General features: G+C 35.7%; 1 protein-coding gene across 1 annotated transcript; it reads right to left on the bottom strand.

Moving 5' to 3' along the window:
• Positions 1-506: 506 nt before the first annotated feature.
• Positions 507-8,984, bottom strand: LOC113714397 (uncharacterized). Its single transcript, XM_027238208.2, has 13 exons — positions 8,515-8,984; positions 6,207-6,280; positions 5,682-5,765; positions 5,219-5,299; positions 4,772-4,852; positions 4,318-4,410; positions 3,558-3,737; positions 3,367-3,434; positions 3,225-3,276; positions 1,589-1,642; positions 1,408-1,500; positions 1,120-1,186; positions 507-887 (listed from the first exon to the last, which is right to left on the bottom strand). The coding sequence occupies exons 1-13, from the start codon at positions 8,654-8,656 to the stop codon at positions 796-798; spliced, it is 1,161 nt and encodes a 386-aa protein (XP_027094009.1). The 5' UTR covers positions 8,657-8,984; the 3' UTR covers positions 507-795.
• Positions 8,985-10,037: the final 1,053 nt, after the last annotated feature.

The raw sequence follows: 10,037 nt of genomic DNA, 5'->3' as shown, positions 1-10,037 counted from the left end.
AATTATATCAAGCATAAAGATTAACCCCAATTGAGCATCGTAAAAGTATCATTTAAATGGTAAAACCTGGGAGGCTAGAACAGTCACGACCAAAGTGGTGGTTGTTAAAAGAAAGCTCAGCGAAAAATTAGGTCTTTTTTTTGTGGTTCAATTATGGCAGAGAAATTACATGGCTAAGTTCATAATAATGAATTTGAGTTTTGGAAGATTGCCATTTGTTTGATGACCCGACGCCCCCAAGGTTTAACTGGAATATGTTCTCCAGTTTCCACCAGAGAAAAAGTACGCATATGATTCCTAGAGGTCTCAGATTCAATGCCCCAATAATGGTCAAATGCTAAGAATCAAACGTGCAGTTCATGCGTACTAAGAGCCAAGTATAAGCAAGAGGATGTGCTGAACAACTGCTTCAGCACTACAAGTAAATGCATTCAACTTTCAAGTTATTAACCCGTCCCGACCGTTGCTCAATATAATTTCTCCGAGGTGCACCAAAAGTTCCCTGCTGAGATGACAAATAGCCTCACTACCTTTGGAACAACTGCACCAATCATGATAAATACACAATTGCTGGAAAACTAGGATAAGAGTTGGCCATTACAAAAAATCTAGTTGAACTAATCTAATCCATTGTAAAACAGACAAAAGAAGAACCACAGATGTGACAGAGAGTCTGCCAACCACGCCGTTTCCACAGTTTGTGCACGATTTTGGCTTGGCTCTCTTGAAGAGGACATCTTCATTGATAGAAGGAAAGACAGTACCAACAAACAGCACTGTATACATTATCATTCGCTAGCTGAATTTACCAATTTCCATCTTCTTCTTTATTGCTTTCTGCCCGTGATATACGAAAGAATCAATAATCCCCGAAACCGTGAAAACGCCTGAGAGGATAACCAGAGTTTGGGCCGTTAACCATAAAAAGATGAGCTAAATTTAGAATGGCAACCAAAAACGACATGCAGAAGAATTTAGGTTCAAGTCCCCAGTGAAAAGAAAGGAAGGATTTAGATCCTATCAGCCTTTGTGGACAAAAAGTAAAATAAAAAAGAAAGAGTAAATCAGAAAAAGTGAATACTGCAACATTATGATTTTTGACAAGGGAAGGGAAATTACCTCCAACTATAGCACAGACATTTGTGAGGAAGTGTAAAAATGATACGTGCTGCTCCGTGAAAGTTACCTACACCAGTTAAAAATTGCAGGAAATAAAGTACGAGTACACATGCACGAATTACTTCTCCAGATAGCCCATGGCAAACTGCCTTGGGCACAGTCAAATTGTCTGGATAGATTTTTGACTTTCTAATTGTTTAGAAGAGTTTGGATTGGATGCCCTTGATTCAATATCTATATAGAAATAATACATCATTTTTTTTTTCAATTTTCAACATCATAACGGACCTTGATTGGTGATAGGTCATAGAAGAAGAAAACTCCAGGAATAGACTGAAGACGGCCTATTTCTGCTCCCTTAAAATGTTCAGTTACAGAGAACTGCAATAGGCAGATGATGTTACATCTCATTCCATGATGAATTAAATAAAGTCAGCATAAAACTGAAAATCTTTGCAGCTATTCACACCTGATTTGATTGGATATTGTGTCCATTTACATCAGTATACACCGTAGGCACCACCTGCATTGCAGAGAAGAATATAATAGTCAATGATACCCACATGCGAATTATGAGATGCTTAATCCCACCCTCCATCTCTCGTCACTTATTTAGATAATCTAAATTTAACTTTGGACTGGGTACAGACTTGACACGGAGGCTACCTGGTATTACTAATCAACTGGAAGAAGAACAAGGTTGGCAATCAACTTTTTACAATCAAATAGATTCAAAAAGTCAAAAAACTACATCAATACAGAATTACTTGTTCTCATTTCGATATTGTGTCTTCAACAATTAGCAAGCACGTATACATGCAGATAAAATATTTTTAAGGCACATATTCAGCATCTATGTAAACATGGTGGACTATTGATATAAAACCTCTATAATGCACCTAGAAAAGAAAGTTCATATCATTGGTGCTCATAAATGAGAAGTTAAAAAAAAAACTTGAGGCACAAAGAAATCTCTGATATACCTCCTTTGTTTACTGCTTTAAAGCTAAGGTTCTCCAATCAGAATTGCTACCCTTCGTCTACCTCCATTTCGTCTACCACCATCAAAGATTTTCCTCATCCTTCTTTTTTCCAAAAGTAGGTGATAAGTACATTTCTAGTGCCAATGGCTTATGCCTACTTGTTACAACTCTTTTAAGTTTCACCTAAGTCCCAAAAAATAGGGACCAAAGTGGTGTTACTGCCTGAGAAATTACTGATCATACCTTGTACATTAAACCATGCCCAGAAAAGGAACTTACTTTATGGTCCAACAATTTGACTATCTCAACTATATCTAAGAGTCAAGATGTAAATGGTTCGACTAAAAAGTGGACATAGAGCTTGGGCCTTCCAGTCTGAGATATTGACATTCATCAAATTGAGAGGAAGATTTTGCAGTACATGTCGAAAAACTTAATTTGTGCCTCAAGATAAATATAACAAGTTTGGTATTTAGTGTCAGTATTCCTTTATGTTTCCAAACAGTGCGAGTTTCACACAACTAATTTTGATTCGGATGATAATAACATTCAGATATGCCATTTTGAAACTTCTGAGACCAAGTAACTTTCATTAATATGATTACTTTTATGGGGGTAAAACCAATGGCGCTAATCTGGTTCTCGTCTGCTTTTTCACACTTCTAAATCCATGGACTTGCCTTTCTACAGCTTGTATTAATCATCATTTTCTTCCATGGCTAGTACAAAACAAAAATAGCATAAGCATATAAAAATTGAGTAAAAAACTTCCAGCAACTGAGGAAACATTACCCAACATGTCTTGAACAACCTAAACAACAAAAGACACTCATTTACTTAGCCAGATATCAATTACACACCTCCGAAGTCCTACAGTAGGGTTGTCTACCGCTTATTGCCAAACTAAACAAAATTCTACAGATGCATTTCATCTATTCCCAGATCAAATTAAAGGCACAGAGAAATTAAAGATTAAACAAACACTCTAAATAATATTTCACCAACAGACAACTATCCTCCACGCAGAAACCTATCAATCTGAGCAGATAAAATAAGGAAACTAGTTGAAAAAAAATATGGGAAACTCCAAAGGAGTCCATGCAAATTGAACAATAGACTCACCTTGATAAAATATTGATACATCCCATTAGGAGTTTGTTGCGTCCATTCCACACTGAAAGTCATAAGAAAAGAAATGTCATCTTGAAGGATGGAACAAGACCAAATCGTCGCATCGGGGAAGGAAAAGAGAAGAGAAAGATACCCATCAAGAGGATTTACAACACCAGGGAAATAGTCTCCAAAAGCCAATCTATTGATCTTGTGACTTATCTGCAGTACATTTAACCTACAAAGTTAGTTCAAAGAAAATTCAACACAGGAACTGGAAAAAATATAGATTCGAAGCAAATTAGCAGTGCTTCACAGATGTATCGAATCAAAACATCATCTTACATTGAAACTGTCCTTCTGGAAAGCCAACAGGTCATGGACATGAACATTTGCCTGTTGAAAACTCTTCCCAGGTGCAAAATGAAAGTTTCCAGCCACCTTGTTCACATCTAAGAACCCATAAATATTGCACCCTTCACCTTCTTCATCTTTGATCCTTTGAAGAAACCCTTCTCTTTTACACTGAAGATATGTACAAGAGTGAAATCGTAAACATATAAATTTTCAAGTCCCAACAGCTTTGTGCTCAAAACTGACAACTATTAGATGGAACACTACATAGGATTTAATTTTTCCTATACAGTTTAACTAAAACCATTTGAAGCATAAAGGATAAGTTTGCAATGCACAAGCCTCTAAATGCCAATTTTCTGATTTCAGAATTGCAAGAGAACGAGACTAGTGGATAAAAAATACACATAAGCATTGCTCAAACCTCTACTTAATTTAGATAATTGTTACAGCACATACAACTCAGAGCAATCTACCCCTTATACCTTCAAGCTAGTGCCCATTTAAGCTTATCTATGTATTGAAATTGATCAGCCAAACTAATGATTAAAGTCTTCTACCTCTAGAAGAAGTAACAGATAAATTCCATGCAGATGCATATACCAAAAAGAAAAGGAAGGAATTTCAATTCTAAATACAGCAACAAAAATGCTATAGTGAAGTTAGAGAACTCATGGTACCTTTTTCAGTGCAAGTTATTATCCAGACAAGCAAAACATAGACCAATGACCAAAAAGAGCCAACCACTCACCTGGTCGATTAAATCTGGATTTGACAATGCCCAACCCTTCTTTCGATATGCTTCTCGAACTTCTTCACAGGAGTTGCAGCAATCATCATCCGCCTGAGGAACACCCATGAAAGTGAGGGTAGGATCTCAGATATATTAAAGCATCATCATACACCTAAAGGGGTTGTATTTGTAAAGCAGCAAAATTAACATACAAGATAGATATTTGTTCAGGACAATAGAAAGAAAGGAAATAAGGATGAAGTTCCAAAAGGTAGAGGAAGACCTGGTAAGTTGTAAAAGGAAGAAAGCCATAGCTCTAACCAGAAGTAACAGAGAATAGAAAAGTTGATAGCAATCTACCATTGACACTTTAAATAACAAAATGCGAAAGATACAATTTCAAATAAGCATAATGTGGTTTACAAGGTCATATAAATTGTAGCAGCAAATTAACGGCTTAGGAGAAGCACACCGTTTCTGCTCCAAAGCACGAGCCACAGTATGTCTCATTGTGTTCAAGCCTGCCTCCATGCCTTTGCAAAGGTTTTTCTATCTGTGCCATTAAAAAGATTTCAAAATTGAATCAGTCTTTTAGATCAGAGAGCAGCCAATGCACTGCTACTAAGTAATTGAAGGAATAAAGTTCAAATAGAAAACTATATATTTTGCTCAAGAGATTTTCAGGGGAATTAACTTCTCTGCTGTTGTAATCTAAGTAGCATCCAAGCATTTTAAAAACCAAAAACAAACTTTGCTAAGAATAGAACTTACACAAATAAGAAATAAAAATAACAGAAATCACAGACAAATTTAGTTTGCAAGCAGAAAAAAATTACAAGAACATAATGACTTAAATTTGTAAGAAGTGTTTACAGGTTAATAACAGATCATCACACTTCATCCAATTCTCTTTACTTGCCTTGGGATGTCCAATGCCCTCTTGCCGTGTTTCTATTACATTACCATGGACATCAATTCTTTTCTTGGTAATATCATGTCTCTGCAAGTGTTGACAGAATCAGATTGAGACATCAGCAATGAATCATGAGAATGCAAAGTGCTAGCATAATGCAGCATGTTTTCATCAATTGTCAAGACTCCATATAGCTATATTATCATAATTTTGGCCTCCATGCAAGACGGGGAAAAAGCAGGTTAACAAGTAATACACAAACACAATGCACAAATGTATGAACCGGAAAATACTTACCAGAACAACACTGTGCCCCCACCCCAAAATCCCCAACCCATTGAAAGGACTTAATGGCATGGAAAGTTAAAGGGTAAAAGTTCAAAGAATAAAGTTTACATTACCTATACATGCAAAAACAGAAAAAATGCACGATGACAAGAAGTATAAAGAGTGATGCTGTAATACATACGACATCAAGATGTTGCTCTCCGCTGATATCCATGGCATCAAGGCTGAGCATGGAACATGGAAGTGCTGGAAATGTGACATCAAACTGCACTTTCAGATACAATGAAGAGAAGTATCAATTAGTTTCATAAGGAACATGTGCAAGTCAAACAAGAATACATTCGAAAAAAAAGTGTTGATAATCTACAATGAATTGAAATAGTTCATAAAGCAAAGATTTTGGAAATATATATTCTTCATCGCTCAACCTAAACACAAAACATCAGCAGAACAAGCCATATTCTGTCAATTAGAAATGCTAGAAGCTTTATCCTAGAGTTATATAAACAGGTGTCAGAGATAAACTCAGGATCCAATTAGTTGCATGACGTGCCAATCTCAACCTGGGGGAGGGAGTGGTGGGGCTATTGTTGAGGAGGGGAAGAAATGGGAAACATAGCAATATGATAATTCAGAATAAACAGTACTCAAGCAACAAAGCAGCAATTCAAGCATTGCATGGGAAAAGAAAAGAGAATTCTGTTACATTGATCCGCAGCCTTTCTCCCCTGGACGTATCTACTACAAGCTTTGTCTCAGTAACTGCATGGAGATATAACCCTATGCACAAGCCAAAATAAAGGGAACCAATAAATATCATGGAAATGACATTGACAAAACTAACAAGATTATATCTTTCCTTTATCGCTTTGAAGCCCCACCCCCCCCCTCCCCTCTTCCCCCCACCAAAAAAAAAAAAGAAGAAGAAAAGAAGAAAAGGCAACAAAAATGTAGCACTTTATTGCTTAAAAAGAATTAAGGGCCAGAGTTAGGGAGTGTACATTTATGCATCAAACAAGAGGACGATATACAATACCTGCATATCTATTATCAACAACAGCTCAGAGTAGGCAATTAGACCTTGAAAAGCATGAATAAATGGTCAAATAAACAACTTCCAGTTCATCTGATTCTTTTAGCTTAGTTCCTATTAAACTCTGGCTAAGAGACCATAAGATAACCTTAGAGAAAACTGTTTGATCCAAAGCCTCAGTTTAGCACACCATGAATTTCAAGAAGATAGCTTTAGAAAGAACTAGTTCATTCCAGTAAACTTTGGCTTTTCATTGTGCTAATATAATTTTTAAATGACATTAACGATGAAACTTGTAGACAAGAGTATATATCAGGAACCGATGGAAGCAATCACTATCAAATTCAACAATTCGGCTAGAGTTTTCATGCCTAGCTGAACAATAGAAATACCAAATGGTAACTACAAAATTGAATGCAGAGTTAAATTTGTATCGATACATGACGAACTCAGACATGAATAAACGGATTATAAAAAGTTCGTGCTGACAGCCTGAATGTTTGGTTAACTATGGGAAAAATGTACTAAGAAACCACAGGTATTCCTAGAAGCAATCTTTAAGAAAACTTTAATATAAATCTCAGGACAATTTGGTTTTGTGTCCTAGCCTGGGAATGAGATGAAAATAGTAAAATACAAATATTCTCTTTAGGTAATATCAAATGCAATCAATCAATTGAGTTCAAATGCACAATTCATGCGTATTTCTGCACCCACAACATCAGAATATATTAAATTTGATCTCCAGTGATTCCTATGAGTACTAAAAAAAAAAAAACCAAACATTGGAAAAAGAGAATGCTCCAGACTCTCTCTTTCTCTCTCTGCCTGCCCTAAGAGGCTCCACCTGTCTCTCCTCCACCTCCCAGCTCATCTACCATTCCCCCCACTCTCATCACTCTGATGTCCCTGGCTATTCCTCTGCCTGTCTTCTCTTCCTCTTCCTGTACAACTTCACCACAATATTGTAGATTTAGAACCTCAGAAACTGAAGAAGCATTTTGGTAGTTTTCATTTGGGATTTTGAGTTGTTTTTAGAAGTGCACTGAATATTGTCTTGGTTACAAACTAAGAATTTGACTATGATTTGGGAGGTTTTTTGGCTTCTCAGGTCCATTAAGGCTTCAAAGGGTTCAGGACATCAACGTTCTGACTTTGATGGGAAGCCGCTCCAGTTACTTACTTTTATCATTTGATTCCAACTTTGATTCCTGAACACAAACCCAACCACTAAACAATTGAATAAAACATCACTACATGGAGCAAGTAGAGCGATTAAATTGCCCAAAACTCATCATATCTTCACTTGATGCTTCATTGATTATAAGAACTATATTCCATCCAGTTTGTCTTCTTGATGATATACCCCTCAATCACACTCTCCAGTAGAATCTCGCAGTTATTTTAGCATTAAAATAGCACCAAGATATTCAATGCGTGTTCTTGATGATATACCATTTTCATTTCCCTTCAATCACAATCTCTAGTAGAGTCTTGCAATTATTTTACAACTACAGTAGCAGCCAAGATATCATATGCGTCATACATTGCAGATCCAGCCAACTGAATTTCCCTACAAGGTTGACGTAGACATAAGCTACACCCTACCTATGCACTCAAGATTCTTCGAGTTAATTCCACCAACAAATTATTCATTTCGTACTCGTTTTTGCATAACTTTGGCACCACCACCATGCAATTCCTACTTCCAATCAGACTCATTAATTATTATACAGCTAAAAGGACAACTAAAACTAGCTAGAAAAAACAGAATAAACATAAGAATCAGAAATTCATAGAGCATTAAAAAAAAAAAAAGAAATCCCTAAACTTTCAAACACAGAATGAAACTACACCATATCTAGAGTAAATCTATATCAAATTTTAATCCAACCAAAGCAATAAAAGAGTCCTAAACTGAATACATACAATGATTTAAAAACTTCAGACAGAGAGAGAAATAAAGTTCAAAGGAACAAACTGAGCTCGGAGAAGAAGAGCAAGAACATGACGATGGAGGAAGCTAGGGTTATAACGCCGCCGGACAGCGTTCTGCTGTAGAAATCCTCATTGATCTTCGGATACGCATCCAAGCTTCGAATCTTGCTCATCAAATTCTCCATCGCCACAAATTCTATACGCTATTATGTATCTATCACTATATCTCTATAAATACATACCACAAAATCAATTATACAAACGAAAGAAAAAATCCAAAACAAACAAAAAATCTCAGGAATTATTGATTGATCGATCGATCGAAAATTATTCTGCCTAAACGCCTCGTTGCAGAAGGAAGAAGTGGGACTCAAATTGAAAAACAGTTTCTACAAAACGAGGCGTTTAAGAGTAAAAAAGTGTCGAGGTAGAGGTCTTGCTTGTGTGATTCTCTCTGAATCTAAAGTTTCATTTTCTTGTTTGGATGCGTTGAGTAATTTTTTATCTCTGGCTCGATGATAAATTTTCGTATTGATGATAAGAATTAGGATTTATTACATTTTATCCCCCATAACGTTAGGCCCATGTCTCACCTTACCCGCAGACTTTTGTTTGTAAGCACTTTACCCCGAGATTGATGGTCAGCACAAATGGCGACGGACGAAAACACTAAGGGGCTGCTTGTTTCACAGATTGGAATCGAAAATGGAAATGGAATCATAGACTCTGGTTTTGGAATTAAAACTTTTCATTCCAATATCTAGCTTGGTTCACACATTGGAATTAGCATCATTCCAATTCCTGATGCTTGGTTTGATGAGTGTTTCGGAATTAAATGCAATTAAATTCCAAATTTACCCCTGATATAACAATTCTTCTAAAACAAAAGAATTACACATACGGCAAATTAACATATTCATAATTGTAACTACAATAGTTATTAACTTTTTGATAAAACATAAGAAAATCATAAATAATAAAAAAATTAATACCAGAAAATAAATATAGTGGCTGCATTAACAAGGAGTAAATTCCCAAAAAAATGAGTTTTTAAACAATCACCCAAAAGGTGACGATTTTTTAGTCTCTTCCCAAAGGGTGAAAAATGCATCCAAGGAATGTGTTCTTCCAAATAAAAACGCAACTTTCAAATACGTTATTTTATGTTTTGGAAATTTGTTTAAATATGAAAAATTGGTTAAATAGCTCATAAGATACCAGCTCTTTATGGGAAACTGGCAGGTTTTGTAATATGTTTTGTACCAGCTTTATGGGAAACATACCAGCTATTTATGGAAAAAAAATTGATTAAATAGTGTCCAAAGGAAAACTAGTATGTTTTGTATTTAACATAAATTAAATATGTGAAAGTTAAAAAAAAAAAAAAAAAAAGAAATTACCCATAAGATACCAGCTCTTTAAGGGAAACTGGCAGGTTTTGTAGTATGTTTTGTAGCAACTCTTTATGGGAAACATATCAGCTCTTTATGGAAAAAATTGATTAAATAGCGCCCAAAGGAAAACTAGTATGTTTTGTATTTAACATAAATTAAATATGTGAAAATT

Source organism: Coffea arabica, chromosome 10c (genome assembly GCF_036785885.1).
Source record: "Coffea arabica cultivar ET-39 chromosome 10c, Coffea Arabica ET-39 HiFi, whole genome shotgun sequence".
NCBI classification, from domain to species: domain Eukaryota; kingdom Viridiplantae; phylum Streptophyta; class Magnoliopsida; order Gentianales; family Rubiaceae; genus Coffea; species Coffea arabica.
The sequence above is the reverse complement of the archived record's forward strand: the minus strand, read 5'-3'. Positions and strand labels throughout refer to the sequence as shown.

Coding starts and splice junctions, on each gene's coding strand:
- LOC113714397 (XM_027238208.2), bottom strand. CDS start 8,656: ATGGAGAATTTGATGAGCAAGATTCGAAGCTTGGATGCGTATCCGAAG. Junction 6,281..8,514: donor GCTCTTCTTCTCCGAGCTCA/GTTTGTTCCTTT, acceptor GCTTGTGCATAG/GGTTATATCTCCATGCAGTT. Junction 1,501..1,588: donor ACAATATCCAATCAAATCAG/GTGTGAATAGCT, acceptor TGCCTATTGCAG/TTCTCTGTAACTGAACATTT.